The 20,805-nt window shown below is 50.0% G+C and overlaps 1 protein-coding gene across 2 annotated transcripts in view; it reads left to right on the top strand.

Moving 5' to 3' along the window:
- The window catches only part of MAP2K6 (mitogen-activated protein kinase kinase 6), a 53,497-nt gene that overhangs the window by 14,468 nt on the left and 18,224 nt on the right, over positions 1-20,805 (top strand). For both annotated transcript variants that reach the window (XM_082774928.1, XM_082774927.1), the window contains exons 2-11: positions 5,985-6,051; positions 7,189-7,237; positions 9,487-9,600; positions 11,179-11,298; positions 12,037-12,153; positions 12,597-12,648; positions 14,180-14,307; positions 14,976-15,053; positions 15,915-16,054; positions 18,826-18,871. In XM_082774928.1, the coding sequence (XP_082631054.1) occupies positions 5,985-6,051; positions 7,189-7,237; positions 9,487-9,600; positions 11,179-11,298; positions 12,037-12,153; positions 12,597-12,648; positions 14,180-14,307; positions 14,976-15,053; positions 15,915-16,054; positions 18,826-18,871 (911 nt within the window). The remainder of the gene's footprint in view (positions 1-5,984; positions 6,052-7,188; positions 7,238-9,486; positions 9,601-11,178; positions 11,299-12,036; positions 12,154-12,596; positions 12,649-14,179; positions 14,308-14,975; positions 15,054-15,914; positions 16,055-18,825; positions 18,872-20,805) is intronic.

Genomic DNA, 20,805 nt, shown 5'->3' with positions numbered 1-20,805 from the left:
GAAAGCAGAAGGTTGGGAGGTCAGAGGAAGCTGGGGCTATCCCGTGGTATCTCTGTGCTGTGTTTCGGGCATATCCTGGTGCTGGGTCTTTCTGTATCCATGACAGTCGTAAAAGCACCCCTGCTTTTCCTGCTTCCTGTCCCAAAATACAGTTTGTGTGGAAAAAAAAAAAAAAAAGAATGCTTCAGGAGTGGGGCTGGCGGTGGTGATGATGTGTCCAGACCTGGATGTGCCGAGGGCCCCCGAAGGAGCTGGGAGCTCCAAGGCACCAAATGCAAGGAAGAGGATGGAGCTGGGATCTGGGATCAGGGATCTGGGATCTGTGAGCCAGGAGCTGCTGTAGCCCTATGAGCTCGGCCCCTTCCCCCAGCAGCCCCGTGCTGAGTTGTTAAGGAAACAGATCCCAAGTTTGCCGTTTCCAAGGCGTTACTGCAAGCGGCCACGAGGGAAGATGCAGATGGGAGAGGTGCAGGAGCCGTCCCTGCTGGGCACGGAGCAGCACCACGCTCCCCATCGTGCTGTCTGGCTGCCTCCGGCCCATCCAGGTGCTGATGGAGCCATGGAAGAGCAGCCAGTGGCACTTGGCCAAGCCTACTTATTGCCAGGGCTAAGGAGAGAGCAGCTGAATTATATTTTGAGGAGGCAAAGAAAGCGCAGCATCCACTTCAGCCCTTCCCTTGGCTTTTGATTGAAACTTTAACAGCCTTTAAGAGCCTCTTGCATGCTAAATTCCTTTTTTGTGGCTCAATGAGGGGTTGGAAAACAGCTTTTCCAGCCCACTTCCATGTCACCGGTGCTTATGTGATCACCTAGCTTTTGTTTTTCTCCAGAAACCGGGGCTTGGCTAAAGCTGTGCATCTACAGATGGGGGGTGGGAGCCCCTCACCCTGCCCGTGTCTCCCTGCTCCAGGCATCTCACCGTGGCTTTGTGCTACTGGGTGCTCCTTTTTGGCTTGATTGGCTTTCAAAAACTTTCAGGAACATCAGACCCCAAATCCTTGAGAAAGCTGGGAATAGTAATGAGCCACTTTTATCTCTCAGAAAAGGGGCAGAAAGAGGCATTTCCCTCCTGTGAAATTTTACCAGCGGACTGCGTGCTAAGGAGAGTTATTTGAAAGAAAGTGTTGCTACACGGCTATTAAACACGGCTTTAATAATAAATTGTGGTGAAGACAGAACTGGTTAATATCCTTTCGCGGAAATAGGAGCTTTTTGTGGCAAGGAACCATTTACTTTGGATTATATCATAAAAAGTTTTTGACTGCAATGAGAAGTCTGGAGACTGGGGAATGGGATTTGCCTTCAGAAAAGAAGGTTTATTTTCTGTTACGGTGTATGTGGACAGCAAATTCCTCTGTCTTCCCTTTCTTTATTATTTTCTGCTGTTTCTTACCCTTCTATTGTGAAACTTTGAGGTCTCACTTTCCGATATTGCTATTTAACATTGCTCTAATTGGAAGGGGCCAGCGACAGTAATTCTGCGCGCTCGGGCAGCGGCGGTGGGAAGAGGTTAACAGGCCCACTGGAAGCCGTATTTTCTTCCCCTCCCTCAGGAACTGGGTTTAAGACCTTCACAGGGAAGTATTTAATGTGTTTTCATTAAGTTTTTCTTTTTCCTGCTGCAGGTATGCTTTCGGACTTCGCTCCCACAGGCATGGGGTGGGTGCTGGGGCAGGGGGGCTCATGCTGTGCCCCCCTGGGGCAGCACCAAGGGCTCCCAAAAGGGGTGAGGGCAGCATTTAGCAACTGCTGTGCTAAAGAAGGTGGATGTAAGTTTGTGCTTAGCATTGCAGAGAGCCCCGGATGTTTTTCCGAATCAGAACTCAGGGCTGGGAGATCTCTATGCCCTGCTCAAAGCCAGTCTATTTTTTTTTTTTCACATTTATTCCTAAAACCTGGCTTTTGAGTCAAGTGTTTGTGAAAGTCTCTGTGTGAAAAATTGCAGGGAAGAGTTTTCAAATGAGCTTTAGCATGCAGGCTCTGAGACCAGCCAGCCACCTGGGGCTGCTTACGCGGGACATGACTCCTGATTTCTGGGTGCTGCAGCTGAATTTTCTGGGCTGCAGCTGAATGGCTGGCGTCCCCAAAGGCTTCGGTGCTTCAGCCTTCCTCTGAGTCAGGGACTTCCTCAGTCACCTGCTTCTACCAGATCTGCAGTCTCCAAGAGCTCAGTTTCTCTGTCAGACACGGCTGAGGTCAGCCTGTGGGTTTACGCTTACCACCAGGGACGCAGACAGTCGGATAAATACATGTGCGGTGATTTTCTTCAGGAAACAAAGCTAAAAATAATAATGATTCACGAAAACGCTCTGAAAAACACCATCCTTCTAGTGGATGGAGCAGGTAACAACCAATTCTGTGTGCTGTTCAGCTGCCTCCACGTTTTGAGCTCCTGCACGGATGACTTTCTGCAGACTGCAGTTCCGCACGGCGTCGTCTTTCAAAAGCTACGTCTGCTATGGTGAAGTGGAGGCTGTTATTTTGACAGCGAGATGCTTGCTTGGCAGCTGTTGTTGCAGAGTACTGATCTTGGAACTAACATTTTTCATTTTTTTTTTTTTTTTAAAAAGAGCCCTGCCTCTGGGGACAAACTACCCCAAGCACCTGGACGCTGCCCCTGGCACGGCTGCTGGAGCCGTGTGGCCGCAGATGCGCTGGGTACCCGGTGTTGTCCCCCTTCCCTGGGTCCCTTGCTGTGACTTTCCCACGTATTGTTTGTTTGGGAGCAGGTCTTGCCTAGGCCACACTGCTTGCTTGCACCCTCCCCGATGTGCGTGCTCAAAGGGATCGGGGTTAGTTTAAATAGGATTTTTTAATTTTCTTTTGCAAACCCGCATGCAAGGAGCAGCTTGGGCACCGGGTGTTTTATTGCCATCCCCACTGCTCGCCCGCCATGGTCCCTCCCTGTCTTTGCAGGACATTTTATTTAATGGGGCTTGTGTCTTGGAGCAGCTGCAGAGCCTCAGCTGAGATCCCTCATGCAGCTGGGAGCTGAGCAAGAGCTTCATGCTCTTCATGCTCAGGATGGCTACTGCTTTGTGGCCAGGATGGCTAATACTTAATGCTCAAATGCTCAGGATGGCTAACGCTTCATGCTCAGGATGGCTGATGCTACCTGGCTGTGTGGGCAGGATGGCTGGTGCTGCCCACGAGGCACTTGCAGCCCCCGGCCTCAGGAGGCTCGGAGGGAGGAGCAGTTTGCATCCATCAAAACAAAAGGAGCCGAGCCCCTTTGATCTGGTGGAGAGGCCTGAAAACATGTGCTTGCAGCCTGACATTCATTACACAAGCAGCAGAGGGGTAGCAGTGCAGAGGTGACCCATCACACCCTGGCATGGGGAGCGGGTCCTCAGGAGGTGCGGGTGCTGTGGGCGCATCTCGCCCGTGGTGATTCCCACTCACGTCCTTCCCCGTGCTCTCCCGAGCCGTGTGTGCTCTGTGCCGCCTCTGTTGCTTTCTTCTGTCTTGAAAAGAAAATCCCAAAGAACGTTAAACTGCGTCTGTGTCTTGGCAGCTCGAATATGCGAGCAGATTGTGCTTCAAAAAAATGGCAAAGTTTCAAAATATTGTATTCTGTGAAGAAGAGACAAGGAAAATAAACTCCCCAAAGTGCAGATTTTATTTCACCAGGAGGCGGAAGGCTTTTAATATTTATTTGGGTTTGGTGTTTTGCTACCTAGTTCTTTTGCTGACACCACTTGTGAACCATGGGAAGATTAAATGCTTCATAATCTATTCTGGTTCATGTTCAAGGCAGGGTCACTTCCAGTTGGTTCCTTTACACCCTCCCAGAGCTCTCAGGTTCCTGGGGTGCAGGTACAGCACCCGGTACTGTGCAAGCAAATCCACAAAGGAAAAAAATAGAATGGAAAAAAAAAAAAAAAGAGAGTAAATATCTGCTTGTTTCCCTTTTATTTTGGTGGTTGCGTGCGTATTGTTGCAGCTGTGTGGCTGGACGGATGCTCAATGTGCAGAAGTAGCAGCGTGCCAAGGGATGGCTGGTGAGGGTTAGTAGGAAAAGTTCAGCTCTAGAGTTAAAGAGGCAGGTCCTGCCTCCGTGGGCAGTTCAGCAAATTTCTGTCTTCATTCCCATGTGCAAAAGAAGGATGAAAATGCAGATTTTTGCATGCTTGTGATTGCCTTGTTTGCCTAAACTGCGAGAGGATGCAGACAGGTTTTTGGAGGCAGAGAGGCCGAGGGGACGGCAGACTTAGAGGCTGCCAGGGAAACAGGGGGTTGTTTGCTCGTGCTGCAGGACCTGTGTTTTGGAGATGCTTTTTTTAGCTAAAAGATGACAACATCGAGAACACCGCTACCGATTTAGCATCCTGTTGGATACGAAATGCACTTGAGGCGGTTTGGGCAAGAAGTGGTACAGGAGGGGCTGCTTCTCAGCTGGGCCTTCTGGAGACCTCTGTGTGCAACTACGAAAAGCAGTAAAAGGGTCAAAGAACAGCTCCCCTAGCTGCAGAAATTACTGCACTTGTTTTTACAATTATTTGTACTTCCGTACAAACCAGCTTCTACCTCTTGGAAAATCTGAGAGCTGTTCCTCATGCTTCTGAGTGGCCCCACTTCTTTTATTTTGCCTCTTCTGTGTTAGACTGGAAGCTCTTTGGAGCAGAGAACTGGCTTTTTTTTGTTTTGTTTTGTTTTGTTTTGTTTTTTGCTTTGTAAGTTTGCAGCTCTGCAAATTTCTAATGACAATAGCGAGCGTGCACAGTGGTTTCCAGTAAATGCTTTTCCCACGAGGTGTCATCAGCTGGGTTGCAGCAGCCTGTCCCGTCCCCTGGAATTGCTCTTTGCCAAACGGAGCGAGCATGATCTTGTCTTTTGGAGCAAATGTTAAAAAAAAAAAAGAAAAAAAGAAATAATAAAAAAAAAAAGGTTGGCAATCTGAGTTGACTAATTGCTTCAAAAAGGTCATTTTCAGTTCTGGGTGCTTGCGCTTTGATCTAGCAGCCCTCCGGCACTGGGATGCGCAGACATCCATCGACCTGGGTTTGTGTCAAGGGGAAAAACAAACCCAAACATGTATAGGTGAAGTTTGAAGGAGAGTGCTGGGAATAAAGAGTAGAGCTCAGGCTTAAAAGAAAGACAGTAATTGATATAAATTGTTAGGCTGAAAATGTTTAAAGCCTAAATTAGACGCCTGTGCCTTTTTTGGGGGACCAGGGATTTTATTACACGCTCAACCAGCCAGATGTTTACCTTGGGGTTTTGGTGACATGACTTATGTTTCCAGGTTATTTTATCCATGAATCCAAAACCCCGTGCTGAAATGTGGCTGTATATGTTTAGTCATAAAAAGGTTCTTGTATTTCTCTAGTCTGCCTGGCTCTTATGTCTGCCGGCTTGGACCCCCTTTACAGGAGAGCCTGCATTTGAACTGCTTCAGAGCTTGAGCTGCATCCAGCTCAGCAAGGCTTGGCTGGTCAGTGTGAACAGAAACAAATGGCTTTGAAGCCTGCAGACTTCATTCTGCTGTATTTTTTGCTGGGTTTGCACAACTTTAATGGCCAGGAGGTAAAACGTCAGTTTAAAACAAAATCGGAATCTAGTTCGGGACTTTCGGATTCAACCTGAAAAGGATTTTTAATCCCGCCAGGGTTTGCAGTAGTGTAGCTGGAATGGTTAAAATCTGTCTAAGAAACATTTTAAGGGATCCTACATGGGAAGGGCTGACGAAGGAGAAATACCTTTCTTTTTGCATTTTCACATGGCCTTTTCGCATGCTAGGACTCTTGCCTGTTTTCTGTACCAAGTTGGCAGCCAGACCCTGCAGGTCTAAATGAAGCATTACTGAACAAAGGCACTTTATGTTTTGAACTCTGTGCCCTGAGTCTACACCACCAGCCTGGCCTGGCATTTATGTTAAGTAAGGTCAACAAATATAGACAAGCTGCATTTTGCAAATTAAAACCAAAAAAAAAAAAAAAAAAAAAAAGGCCTTTCTTTAATTCTGCCCCTTTCTCGTTTCGCAGGCAAGAAGAGAAACCCTGGGCTGAAAATTCCTAAAGAAGCATTTGAGCAACCACAGACAAGCTCCACGTAAGTCGCCAAACACTGAGGGAGAAGAAAAAGAAAACCACGAGCCCCGGCTGCCTTCCAGTGCCTGTGCTGCTGGGGCCGGGCCGGTCACAGCCAGCAGCCAGGGCTTGTCCTTGCAGGGCAGGGTAACGGGAACCCTTCGTGAGGAGAATGGCACCATTTTGGCACCATTGGGGAGGATCAGAGTTGACAGCCCTTGTATTTCTTCCCCTGCTGCACCTTAGGGGTCTCTGTCCATCATGCTCTACCCGTGGTCCGTGTCTTTGATGCTTTGTAATGTGCCCAGGAAAAGGAAAAAAAATCAGGGTGGACACCCCGTTTTAACCCATGTGGCCCTCACATGGGAATAATTTCAGGCTGATCACCCCGTTCCAGAAAGAAATTAGCAACCCCCCAGCTGTTCTCCTCCCTCCCTCCTGCCCCCACAGCCCCAGCTCCATCCTGCTGCCCCTGAGTATTTCGGAGCAGCAGTTGTTGGGTTCACACCGTGCTGATGCCCAAGTCTCCCTTTCGGGGTTTAATGGGGCAGGTCAGCGACCCCATACCTTGTGTCCAGCAGAAGAACATGGTACGGGCAATGGTTTTTGGTAAAAACAACCGATTCTGCAGTGCTGGAAATGAGGGGCTCCCCGAGAGCCCCATCCCTGGGCAACCCCGAGCTGACACCTTCCCTGCCCGGGGAGAAAGGGGGAGGATGTGGTGAGAGGCTGAGCCCTCCCCGTCTTGTCTTAGCTATTTCTGGAAAGGATTAACGGAACCCAGGTTTTGCTTTTGACCTTTATGCCCACTTAGTCCATATTTCATACGGGCTGACAGAGATTTGGTGCTAGTCACCTCGCTTGCCTTGCCCAACACCAAGCTGCTGAAGGAACAGATCTCTGGGATTCTGCACAGGGGTTTGGATGTGAGAAATGCCAGCTCCAGCAGCTGCCTTCCTGACCCCTTTTTGGGTTGACTTTGTGGCTCTTGGTTGTATTTATTGGTCCTGCAAAGCTAGGAGACCATTAGGCTGCAAGGGCTGCCAACTTGCTGGTGCAAGGGGATGGACAGGGGTCCTTGGGGGTTGTGAATACCTGTTGAGGGAAAAATTGACCTTTCAGGGAACATTTCACATCTCTTCCCTCTTCTCTCCTGCAGGCCACCCAGGGATCTAGATTCCAAAGCCTGCATCTCTATTGGTGAGGAGGTAAGACTGGGAGTGACGATTAGAAGAAGACCTTTGGGGCCAGGTGCCTGTCCTGTGCTGGCTGCTTCTCCACGCAGGCTGCTCTTGGGATCGCTTCCTTCTTAATTGCAGCCAAAAACGGGGAGGTCGACAAACACCAGCTATTTAAAAAGCACGGCCCATTTCACATGAAACTGGGGGTAGATGCTGGATGCATGGAGGCTGAGAAGATCCAGGCTGGGATTTTGCTTCTCCTGTTTTTTGCGAGCCCTGCGAGCCACCTCCAGCCCTGGGGAGCCAAGTGCTGGCTGCTGGTGGTGCTCCTCCAGCAAGGGTTGTCCCCAGAGCACCGGTGGGCAGCTGGCTGTGACCTGCTGCTTGTCCCCACCCTCTCCAATGTGCCCCCAGGGGCTTGCCCTTTGCTTCCGATCACACCGGGGGCTCCTTCAAGTGTTCCACTTCGGAGAGCCCTGCCCTGCCTGAGGTGCAACTAATCCCCTGGAAATATCCGTTACAAAGCGAGGGGATTACTAGCGTGAGATTTTACTCTCCTTTGCAGTTGCTCTGCTGATTTAAAGCCTTCATCCAAAGTATTTCCCTTCGCTAATACCGAAGGCCTTCTCAAGAGCCTGACTCAGGGTAGATCTTCCTGTCCTGGAAGCAAATCCTTCTGACAGCATGGAAACCGGTCCACCTGATGCTATAAAAACATAGCAGGAGAAAAACAAAACCGAGGGCAGCTATTTTGATAGGAGAAAACGGCACAGCAGCATTCATAAAAAACACTTTAAAGCTGGGTAATAAATTTATTAGGTGCAAAAGATTGACCTCGGTGTCAGCAAGTTAATTTATGAAGTGAAATACTAATGCAGTGGCGTTTTATGCTGTCTATCTTTGGATGCTTTTCTTTCATTTGGGATTTTGTATTTTCCCTGGCATGGAGCAGGGACTGGAAGGTGGAAAGAGTGCGAGATGCCTCTGGAGCAAAATGGTGCAGCACCAAGGCAGAGCCACCGCCTGCTGCTAGAGCAAATCCAAGAAAATCACTTCTCCCCTGCAGTTCCAGGGGTGAGGAAAGTCCAGGTGCTCCAAAACAGCTCCGTGCACGGAGGCAGAGAGCCTGTGTTGGACGGTGCAGAGAGGCACTCTTGTAAAACACAGAGCTTGGTCTTTTTTATGGATGTGGCTATCTCGGAGAGACTGATGTGTCAGGGCTTGAATGTCCCGTGGGCCCATTGCTTACTTGTCCGACCAACTTCTTTTAGGATGCGCTCCCCTTTTCCACCTTCCTCCGCTCATCCCAATCCCTGGAGAACGCCACTTTCCCCTTCTCCCTTTAAACTTTGCTGCTAATTTTATGGGTTGCCCTGAGAGAGCCAAAGTGCCTCCTTGGAGAGGGTCCCGCAGAACAGTAGCAGCAGTGTCAGAGATGCTTAAATCATGCAAAAAAATGTTCGTGAGGGCTCCTTTAGCAGGCAGCGGAGCCTGGGCGCACAGTAACGCAGTGTATGGCCCCCGTGTGTTGCAGCCCCCCCGGCCGGCACGGGCCAGGCTGCAGGATTTTTCTGCTGTGCAGGCAAAAAAACGGTGTGGGATTATGCGCCGTGAATCAGTTCATTATAAGCCGCTTCTTTCTGGAGGATGATTGACTGATGTGGTTGCGCGTTCAGCAAACAGAATGGCCGGTTTTAGTAGCAAAGGCATGTTTTAAAGATCCAAAAATAATAATAAGCAAAAAATAGAGCTGCTGCACAATATCGTGCAATGAAGGGAGAAGGGGCAGGTTAAAATGCAGGGCTGCAAACAAAGTAATCCTTTGTGTAAGGCCAGGAGAAAGAGATCTCCAGTGCTAGACGAAATAAATCCTTCGTAGCTTAAAAATGGGGCGCACTCAGTATTTGGCTGATCTTCAGGGATGCAGAAATCAGATTTTATGGGCCTAAAGAAAAATTGGTGATACTTCCATGATTGGGGGAGGAGAAGGATGGAAGGAAACAAACAAAAAAAGAAAGAAAGAAGGGAAACTGAAGGTGATTCTCTGGGGTGAGGCTGCTGGGGTGCTCTCCATCCCAACTTGTGGTGAGGCTGAGGGGTGGCTGGGTGCAGGTGGCTGCAGCACCCTGCTGAGGAGCACCCTCCCTGCACCCATCCTGCTCAGGGTGCTCTCAGGGGGATGAATTCGTGTGCTCAGCGGGGTTGGATGTGGGTTAGATTTGGGGTGTGTTTTACACCTTGCATCTATCTTTTTCCTGATGGGTTCCTCCCTGCAGAACTTTGAGGTGAAAGCTGATGACCTGGAGCCCATCTCCGAGCTGGGACGAGGTGCGTACGGGGTGGTGGAGAAGATGCGGCACATGCCTAGCGGGCAGATCATGGCAGTGAAGGTAGAGTGAGCCTCCCGAGCCGCTTTCTGTGTGTTCGTTGTGTGTGGACGCCCTCTGCGCCCTCGTCCCTGCGCATCTCTAATCTTGCTTGTTCTCACGCATGCCTTTGCTGAGATCCGCTTCTTTCCAAGTGGAATCCTCTTTCTGCACAGGGGCAAGGAATGCTGAAGAGGATTTGGGCCCTGTTGAACAAAGAGAAGGGATTTGTTCAAAAAGTGGGATGCTCAGTGTGTTTCCTGCATCGTGGTGTATACAAGCATATTGTTCTTCTATGTCTGCGACATGCCTGGTTTTTCTAGCATTTTAAGGGTTATATGCCATAATTTTTTAAATATACATATTTTTTTTCTAGCATTGATCTATCCTCCATTCAGGGCTCTGCACAGTAACTGTAATTATAAAGAGGACTGCACTGTAAATTCAATTGCATAAGATCGTTTTCTTCAACTTGGACTTTTTAAATCTCTTTGGAACACAGATTTATTTTTTTTTTCACATTTTGTCTGCTGCAGTGGGGTCTTGATTCACGACAGGTTTGTAGATGCTATTATGAAAAGTTTTCATAACAGCAGCTTTGACTCATAAGCTTGCAGCTTAAGGAAATAGTCATGGGAAAATTTGTACCTTGGGAAAGGCCAATTTTTACAGGGCTGAATTTTAGCTCAAATTTCCTTTCAGAATAAGAAAAAGACAAAAAAAAAAAAAAAAAAAAAAAAAAAAAACAAAAACACGCAGAGCTGGAAGCCAAGAGCAAACTGAAGGGAAATTCTTAGCTCCTCTGTTATGGCTGGACCTTGCTGTGGATGCTGGGATGTGTCTCAGGGCCTCCACGCTCTGCATTTTGTCTTCTTGTTTGCCAAACTGCAAAAGACCTCTCTGAATATGATGTGAAGGGGGTGCAGCAGGCACATTCGGGCTTTTACTTGCATCTGCAGTGCTGAACGGTGTAACTCCATCACTTACTGACCTCGGGTGTCTTTGGCCAAAGAGCCTGGATATGTGCGTGCCCCATCTTGGGTTGTGCTTTGCCTGTTTGTTGGGCTTCCCAGCTGAGGGGCTGCAGGTATGTCACATAAATGACATCTCTTCCTTGGGAGACTGGGAAATGTGCACTTTCCAAAGCCATGAGGTGCACGTGGTGTCAGGCTGCAGGGATGGAGCCTTCTCTCCTGACCAAAGTTGCTGATGTGCATAGATGGATGCTGCAGCTCCAGGAGCTGTGGGTTCTCAGCAGCCTAGAATTTGGTTCCCAGCTCCTTTCTGCGATCCCAAGCCCCAGTGACTTTTGGCTGTTGTAAAAAAAAAAGTGGCATTTGCCAAGCAAAATCCCCTGCAGTTCGGGCTGAGGTCAAAAACCCTCTTCATCCACCGTGGCCTTCTGTGGCACTGGAGTGCCTGCGCTTGGGATGTGCCCATGACAAACAGGGGTGAGAAAAGGTAGCTCAGGGCGTGTGAAAAAAGATAAAGGCACGATTTCATGACATGCTGGGCAGCACGGCACCACTGCGATGGGTCCCTGCAGCAGCAGCGTGCTGGCAGCCCTGCTGACAGCCAACGCTAAACTGCTTTGTGTTCCAGCGCATCCGAGCCACGGTCAACAGCCAGGAGCAGAAAAGGTTACTGATGGACCTGGATATCTCCATGAGGACGGTAGATTGCCCCTTCACCGTCACCTTTTATGGGGCACTTTTCCGAGAGGTATGGCATCCCAGAGACCAGCTGCGCTGCCCTGGGTGGCTGGATCCCCTCCCAGGCTCTGAATTTCTGAATTCCCTGGCCTTCCTCTGAATCCAAGGGTTTAATCTAGATATGAGACACAGTAGAATTCGAATTTGCTCAATCCTGGCCTAAGGGGCTGCCATATTTCGTGGTGAGCGAGGAGTGGCACGCTGCCAGGTGAGGAAGAGCTGAGAGCATCCGAGCCCCTGTGCTGGGATGCTGGGGCTTGGTGGTGATGGGGGTGGCTGCGTGCCGAGGACACCAACTCACAGCCTGGTCCCTTTGTGTTAATATTGTCCTGACTTGCGATGAGAAAGCCACACGGAGGAAAGGTGTGGAAAGCTTTGGAGAGCAAGGTTTATTGAAAATGTTTAAACACAGCCTGCAGAGCTGAATTTTTCCTGGCTGAGCATTTGCTGAGGGACCTGAGCATGTAGGAACCTCCGTCCTGATAACTTTCAGGACTTCTAAGTCACTGGGACTTTGCTTTGGGATGAGACAGCAGAAAATGCACTCTAAGTGGTAGGGAAGGTGAACAACACTCCGGCTGGGGAGGAGGGAAAGAGAAAGCCCAGCAGAGTTTTGCTGAATAACTTTTACGAGACAGGGAAGAAGCAAACCGGCCAGCAAAGGGCAAGTGCCAAAGAAGGCGTTTGTACATGAAAGGCAAGGATGGTCCGTTCCAGTGGGCAGATGTTTGCTTTTTGTATCCTCCAGGGAGACGTGTGGATCTGCATGGAGCTGATGGATACCTCACTGGACAAATTCTACAAACACGTTATTGACAAAGGCCTGACGATTCCTGAGGACATCTTAGGGAAAATAGCCGTCTCTGTGAGTATTAGTGGGGTGAGGGGGGAAGGAAAAGTTTTTTTTTTTTTTTTAAGCCAATTCCTGTGTGACCCAGCCTCCCAGTAGTATTTGTGCGAGGAAGAGCATGGTCCACAGGCCAGCCCATGTGGACATCCCTAGGTGGCTTTTAGGTTTGGGGTGATGTTATTTATAAGCCATAAATACCCCCAGATGTGCCTGTACACCCTGTAATGGAGAGGTGGCACCTTCTTAGATGTGGGGAGGTCCCTGCAGCTCCTTTGCCTTCTCAATTGGGTCCTGGTACCCTTGGAGATCCCTGGGGACCCTCTGTCACCTCGGGGTGCACGATGCACGTAGTTCCTTCCCTCTAAGCAGGTCCATGAGGATGGGGGGTGAAACCAGATAGCGTTCCCTCCCCGTTGCAGTGCTGCCAGCTGTGATTCACTCTAGTTTTGTTCTTTCAGATCGTAAAAGCACTAGAACATCTACACAGTAAGCTCTCCGTCATCCACAGAGGTAAGAGCCAGGCACGCAGCCGTGGCCGTGCCGGTGTCTGTCCGTCCCATGCTCCGGCATTTTTCCCTTTTTGCATCTCAAATATGCCATGAACACACTTGGAAAAACAAATTGCAGTGTTGCTGCTTAGTTGCTGCTTTATTTCTAAAGGGTCGTTTTCAATTTTTTAAGAGGAGGTAAAAGCCCTCTCCAGGGTTTTGCTGCAGGGGGAAGGAGTGTCTGAAGGGAACGGAGTTCAGCTCCAGCAGGCGGTCATGTGCTGTAGGTCCTGCACGTGGCTGGGGACTGAGTTCCTGCCTTCTGTGTCATTTGCAGTGGGTGGAAAATGCTGCTCAGCTTCTGAATTTCTGTTTGCTTCTTTGATTTCCACTGAAAATTGTCTTATTTCAAGATAATAACAGATGGGTGAGGATCTCAGATACCTGAAGCACTTGATTGCAAAGCGCTGATTAAAGAGTAGATGTTAATGAGCTGTAAACCACCCAGCGCTAAAGAGCAAGACTCAAAAACAGCTTCTGGTCTCCCTCAGACGGTGTTTCAGCGCTTATAATTAATCTTTTATCACACGTAGGTAGATGGCCTTCTTGCAGAAGTGACCTCTTATTTCTGGGTGTCAACAGGGGAAGGATTGCTCCCTTTTGAGGCTCAGTCCTCAGATGAGAGAAGGGTGGCCTGTGTCGGGCATTTAAATAGCTCAGCAAATGGGCTTTGTGCTGACATTTCATCTGGGAGTAGCCTAGCCAGGAAGCCCCTGCATGCTCTGGCAGCTATCACTTTTGACTTCTTTCTGTACCTTAATTTCCCTTGCTGATGGTGATTATAACCGCCTTCATGAGAATGATGCAAATGCGAATGCACCAGGGATTATAAGGCCGTGATGGGAAGCAGATAAATCTGGCAGTAATAAATAGATGAGACACTGGACTGATTTCCATAAGGTGTGGAGCACCCACACGCCTGCTGCTGCTCTCATTGCCTTCAAGCTCGGTATCCTTAAAATTAGAGGCCACTTCTGAAATCTTGATCCTTGTCTCAGTTTCCTGCTCCCTCCTTCCACTGCAATCCTCACTGTTCTTCACCCTTTCCTGCCCACCTCTTATCCTTTTCCCCATGTTTTTTCCCCTTGTGCTGGCAAGACAGCAGCTTCAGCTGGGGACTCACTGGTGCTTCAGGCTCTCACAGATGTCCCCTGGAGATGGCCCAGCTTTGCCAAGCTGTGCCCCGTGAGCACTCTGATGGCCGTGGCTATCCCCAGCACGCTAGGACATGGTGGCTACATGCAGGGCTCCCTCCCACCCCCCAAATCAACGAGGGGAACCTGGAAGTGAAGGGACACTTGCAGGACATAGGACAGGCCCACGAGGCAGTCACCTGAACTTGCAATAGCCACAACCAGCTGAGATTCTGTCCTATATGAAGCACCGGGGTTTGCACGGGCACCTTTGGTGCCCTCTGCTGATAGGAAGCTCTTTGGCTTTTTTTGGCTTGGCCCATGCATGACAGTGACTGTGGTATGTGTTCCTTCTTGCAGATGTAAAGCCCTCTAACGTGTTGATCAATACACAGGGGCAGGTGAAAATGTGCGATTTTGGAATTAGCGGTTACCTCGTTGACTCGGTTGCTAAAACCATGGATGCGGGATGCAAACCCTACATGGCTGTAAGTTGAGCCGCCGAGAAGCTGCTTGTGAAAGCTGCTGCAGGGCAGCCAGAGGAACATGAGCCTGGGTGTCGGGTCATCCTAAAGGGGGAAGGATCAGCCACCAGCATGTCCCGGGGCCTCATTTTGTAAGACGTATCCCTGAAGTTACTTGTAAAGGGGTAGAGGGAGGAGAAGGATCTCACGGGTCAAATCAGGTCTTGTGAGCATGGCTTTCTGCTGCCTTATCTCCTCCCCATGACCTTGGGAAAGGCTTTGTAATTACTCCGTGTTGAACTTTTGCTGTTTGCCCTGTGGGGACACCAGTGCTTTTCTTTTGGGAGAAAAACACTCCTTTGGATTTTCTTTTTGTGAAGTAGTCGCATGGGGTGAACGCGGTCCTGGAGAGTTGAGGCTTGTCACCTCCCTTCGTGTCTGATGTGCTGGGTCAGCTGCACCACCCCAAACCTGATGCAGGTGCCATCTCCTTCTGGTGACCCATTTCACTCTGCCCTTACTGGCAAGGATGTAGGCTTGCTCTGATGCCAAGATGGTCAAGTGAAGGAGCTGGCAGCGTGGGCTAAGTGGCTCTGACCCGTGAAAGACCCCTCAGAGGTTGGTGAGCCCTGGGTGCAGGCATCACGCTGAGTCCATCCCTGGTCCTTAACTGCCCTTGTGTCTCTTCACAGCCTGAAAGAATTAACCCGGAGCTGAACCAGAAGGGGTACAGCGTCAAATCTGATATCTGGAGCCTGGGGATCACGATGGTAGGGCAATCTGGGGGCTGGCAGTGTGGTTGGGGTGTTGGGTGTGGTTTGTGGATTCGTTTTCCTCCCCGTAGCCCCCTGGCACTGGTGGCACTGGTTCCCTGGGAAGGTGTCAGGGCTGGAAGGGGCACATGGCGAATCCACAAGGTACCAGTGAGCACATTGTGGGGTCAAGGAGAAGGCAGACGGAGCTGCTTTGCTGGCTTTGATGTGTTGGCGTGGCAGGGCAGGTCTCCAAGGATGTCCCACCCTTGGGACACCCCTGAGGCTCTGTCTGCGGCTGTCCCGGGGACTGCCACCCTGCTGGGGACAGCCCTGCTGTGGTGGCCACAGGCTGCCGGGAGATGGCAGCATGGGCTAAGGCGAAGGCGTCCGGCACTGTGTCTGTCTGTGGAGCAGGTTGGATTTCAAACCTGAAAAAACATCCCGGCAAATCGCACTTAGCACAGTCCCCATCAGAGGAGGGGGCATCGGCGGCATCTCCTGCACACCAGGAGAAGCAGTGTTCAGGGGGAATCCATCTCCTTGCCATTTTATAGCACAGTGACCCTATGCAATACGTGTTTTTTAAACTTCTAGCCTCTCCCCAGTGATGTCCAACAGGAGGGCAGGAGGGAGGATTGGATGTGGAGGCTGCCAGGTGTCCTCAGGCCTGCCCCGTTTGCTGGGGGAGGTTAAACACAAAAGGTTTCCTGCAAGACACTGTGGCCTGGTGGGGTGAGGATATTCCACGTGTTTGTGCAGGACCCAAAAAAACACATGTGTGGGTGGTTAAACAGGCTGCCAAAATCCCGTGGGGTGGCAGGAGGAGCCACAGGGTGTCTGTCCCCTGGGACTGAGGCATGGGTGCTGTCTCCCCAGATCGAGCTGGCCATCCTGCGCTTTCCCTACGACTCCTGGGGGACGCCCTTCCAGCAGCTCAAGCAGGTGGTGGAGGAGCCGTCGCCGCAGCTGCCAGCAGACAAGTTTTCGTCGGAGTTCGTCGATTTTACCTCGCAATGGTAAACCTCCCCCCGTCCCTGCTGCCCCAGCCCTGCTGGACCTGGCCCTTCTGGCCCTGGCCATCTGAGGATGAGGAGGACAGGTGCTGGTGGCCTCCCATATCACTGTCCCCATCCCCACCATTGTCCCTCAGGGACATGGTATTTGTGAAGTAACCACCCCTCAAGGGCAATAGATGGGGTGGTCAGCGATGGCTGGCTTTCTCTGCTTGAGACCCAGACTCAGTGATTTTGGGGATGTACAGGAAGAAGGGATTAAGAAGGATATCTCAGCCAGTCCCCCCATATGAATATCATGTACTGTTTGTGGCAGGGTGGGGAAGCTGAGCAGGGTCCAGGAATGGCCACATCCTCCAGCAACCTTGCCCCGAGCAGCCCCTCGTGCCACCCTGCTCCTGGGGGACGCAGCTCTGAGGGCAGGCCCGGTGCTGAGCTCGCCCCGCGATGGCCCCGACTGTGGCTGTCCCGCTGCCGGGCCCTGCGGCTGCTGCTCCGCTCTCGCTGGGACTCGGAGCTGGAAGCAGCGGGAGGATTTGGCTGCGTCGTAGGAAAAGGGTTGGAGCAGATGCGCGCTGTCTGGAGGCTGGGAGTGCTGCATGAAAGCGCAGGCTCTCCCAGCACCCGAGGAGACTCGCAGCTGCCCTCATCATATGGTTCAAAGAGAGCTGGCAGCGGCCCCGCGGCTCCTGACTGCTTCTCCCTCCAGCTTCCCTGGAAACCGCCTGGGAGGCGTTTTTATTTTCCAGGCGCTGCAGTGCCATCCGCGGCTTGCCAAGTTGGCAGGTGGCTGGTGGTTTGCAGGGTAGCCAAGAAAGGACGGCAGATCGACAAATACAGAAATGTGAGACTGTTCCCGAGCTGCCAGTGTCAGGGCCTGGAGTCCGGCCGGCTCTGCTGTGACCCAGGAAGGGGATTATCAGCCACTCCTGCCCGGGGACTTTAAGTACTGACACTCAAATTCTTCAGAGTCTTGTCCAAACATGTTTTCGAGGTCCCTGGATTCAGCCGCACGCCTCTCTCCTGCTTTGTGCTGGGGAATACCTGCACATGCCCACACTGCTCTGTGTCTGTCAGAGGTGGGAGCTGGCTTGGAAAAACCCTCTCGCATAATGCCCACCGTTTTTGCAAGGCCCACGCTGGGATTTTGGACCAGCTGCCTTTCTCCTGTGCTGCTGGCTCACTGCTTGTTATTGCAGACTTGCCTGTTTGTGCCAGGCAGGCTGTTGTTCCCCACTGAACAGAGGCATAGTTTGCTTTTGCAGACACGGTGTCTTGCAGCTATTGCCTTGGGCTGATTTAGGATTAAGATAGCCACAGCTGTTCGTGGTAGTTGCAGTGAGAAGCATGACCCTACTGAGCAGCACTCGTACCTTGAAACCTTATGCTTTGGAGGGTACATGGCAGTTTCTCTCTGTGCAAAACCTGTCATCTAGGATCACTGAAGACCCCTAAACACCAATGGAGTTGCATGGAATCAGAGGAGCGAGCTTTGGCTGCGTGTTGCACTGGTTTTGTGGTGTCAGAGTCTGAGGATTTCTTCTGACACCAAACCAGGTCACGACAAGTCAGTGTATCAAGGCTAGCTGCAATGCAGGAGGTCGCAGGGTGAATACATCATCCTCTGTCTGGGGCAGTGAAGCTGCAGTGACCTGTCTGAGCTAGCATCAGATCTAATAACGGCGCTTTGTTCCTGAAAATTTACATGGATTTCAGTAATTTGTCACCAAATTTCCTTGTATTAATAACCTCGGAAAAAAAGGTTTTGTTTGTAGAGCTTCTAAATTAAGAGGATTATATCCAAATCGTGCTTCTGGACGTGCCCAAGCTTGAAATTCACCTTAGCATCTCAGCTTGGGCTACTTTTGAGCTCAGAGGATGTGACACATCCCGTACCTCCAGTTCGGCAATATTGGCACGTATCGTTACTAGGTTCCTCTGTTCATTCACAACATGACACTAAACACGAGCCCGCTACACACAGCAAGCAGGAAATATCTATTCAGTGTGTGTCCTCCGCTTCCTCTGGGCTCCGGCAAATCCCAGCAGAGGAGCGACTTATCATCACCGAGGTTCTCACTTTTGTTTTGCTCAGTGTGACACCTTTTCCCCGCCACCGACGTGTACGTGTGTGAAGATCTTTTCAAGTTGCTCCAAGTGTCTTTCCCCTAAATACACTGTCAGGAAGTGAGTAGAGATTACGTCCTGTCTTTTAAAAACTATTTTCTGCTGGAGGGAAACCAAAATAACTTCCAGCTACAACCCTCCAGAGCCATCTGTTGTAGGAGAGGAGAAAAAAAGGATGTCCCATGGAACCGTCCCCACTGATAACAGCATGGTGATAAACAAATCGGTGTACACATGCTTTGGAGCCGCCCGGTCACCATGCCCAGCCAGAAGCATGAAGGCTGTATCCATTCCCTCAGTCTCTGACCTACCTGATAATACCCAAAAGACCGATGGTGCCTGGTCCCCAGCAACAGGCAGTGGTATATAGGGTGTATACACTGGTATATAGGGTGTCCCCGGATCTGTGGCCTTGTGCTCACTGCACTGGTGTACCCAGCGCTGTGTGCCAGCTGGGGCCTGTGTGCAGGCTGTGGTGGCTGGGGGTGTCCTCAAGACCTAAGCTGTTTGCTTAACATGGATGAGCAATTTAACTCACTCTACAAGGACTTCAAACCTTGCTTTTGTCATGGTACAGTTTTACAGCTTTGCTTAAATTTCATAAAGAATGTAACTTTTAATTTTAATTTTTATTTTTTTCATTAAAGCTTGAAGAAGAATTCCAAAGAACGGCCAACATACCCAGAGCTTATGGTGAGTGTGCCTGGATTATGCAATGTACTGGTTCAAAATTGAGGTGGGTTATAATGAGGTGCTGTAGACAGGGTTTCCAATAGGGAGTGGTGATTTGGGATACTCAGCATCTGAATTTTCATAACAGATATGAGAATCCTGGCACTTCAGTGTCTCAGGAAGGTGCTGCAAAACGGAGATCAAGTCAAGTCGAGTGCTCTTGGGGATCAAGTCAATCAAGTGCTATACCAGTCAGATCAAGGGAAAAAAAAAAAGTAAAAGCAGTGAACATATTTGCTAAGGGATAAGAATGAGGCTGCAGAGATCACTTAGCAAGGGTAAAATCCTCCTCTGGAGTTTGTGTGATGGCTTCAAACACTGAAGCCAAATGCTTGCAGCACGGATGCTCCACATGGGCTGCAGGAGCTGAGTGGTCTGCTAAGCTTCATTGCCACGGAGGAGACTTTTTGGACAGGGTGATTCCTGGATGTTAGGGACAGAGACAAGTCTGTGACTAATAATTCCAGTTATTGAATTTTGTCTGCTGCTTAGAGACTGTTTGCTGTGAGCACGCCTAGGACAGAGGAATAACTGAGGAAGAAAATGCTGATAAAGACTCATGGCTGGGGAAATGCAAAGCAGTGCAGGGGGTTGAGGTCAGATGCACTTAACTGCTGATGAACTTCCAGCAGTGCGGACACTGGCACAAACTCAGACACAGCTCTAGGCTGGAGCTGGCAAGAAGAAGGGATTAAGATGAGATTTTTCTGCCAGATACCCACAGCTTTGTGGCTGGACTCCTGACTTTCTGGTGTTGATCCTGATGCTCCTAACAGCTGGTGCTCCTAAGTATCTGGTCCCTTTTTTACTGTCATCTGCTTGACAGCTTGCTAAAGGGAGTCTTCTGGTTAAGGGGTGGAAACTGCTGCAGAATATCCCCAGGCATCGGTGTCTTCTTCCCCATAATTGTAGGATGTGTGTGATGCTGACCATGGGGTCAGCCTCATCACTGCCTCAGACCGTGTGCTTGGAGGTGCTGGGACCTCTGTAGTGTGAAAGCACCAGGATTTGAGGTGTTCTCTGGCTACAAGACATGCTAGAAATCCACACACCTTTCAAAAGTGAGTTGTAAGCAGTAAATGATTCCTGTGGCATTTCTTGCTGGGCCCTGTCATGCAATTAATCTATATATAGATCTGATTTATACACAGTTTGCCCAAATACTGGTTTCAGACAAAGGGAGGCCTGAGGTTTATGGCTTTTTTTTCCCTTTTTTATTTATTTATTTTATTATTATTATTATTATTATTGAATAAATACATAATATTTTAAGCATATTTCTGAAGTTTGCCAAATGGCCTTTTATCAAAAAGGTTCACCGGAGCAGCTCTGTCTGTTGCAGCATTAATACCCACTGGCAAGCGAGCGCATTTCTGTTGAATTAGGTTCTTGGATCACCTCTCCAGAGTATCTCAATGCTGTGGTATTTTATGACTGACATGAATGTTGTGAGGTCCTGTGGTTGAGGGTTGCTGTTTTGTTGTGTGTTATTTTTTTTTTTCTCCTCCTCTCTCTTATGGCATTAAGTTGCGGTACTGGATTGGACTTGTCATTTAGACCAAGGCTGCTCCCTTGCTTTCCTGTGGAATTGAGGTTTCTCATGGAAAATATGACGCTATGCTATCTTGAGCATCAGGAAAACTGATACCGTTGCTTAATTTCATTTAAAAACCCACTTCCCCAGGTGAAGCAGAGCACGAAACTACTGCAGGGCTCCTCCCCGGTGGTCTGCACGTTGCAGGAGCAAGCAGTGCCCACCCAGCACGGGGTATTTTGTGCCATCACCAGCCTCAGGCGTTGCAAAGGGTTTGGGTTCACTGAGACAGGGCTGGAGGCCACCGCTGCCACTCGTGGCACGCCTGCGGGTGCCTCCAGGCTGCGGTAGCTCTGCTTTG

The sequence above is a fragment of the Aythya marila genome (genome assembly GCF_965140915.1).
Source record: "Aythya marila genome assembly, chromosome: 18".
Taxonomy (NCBI): Eukaryota; Metazoa; Chordata; class Aves; order Anseriformes; family Anatidae; genus Aythya; species Aythya marila.
This window is presented reverse-complemented; position numbering and strand designations above follow the sequence as displayed.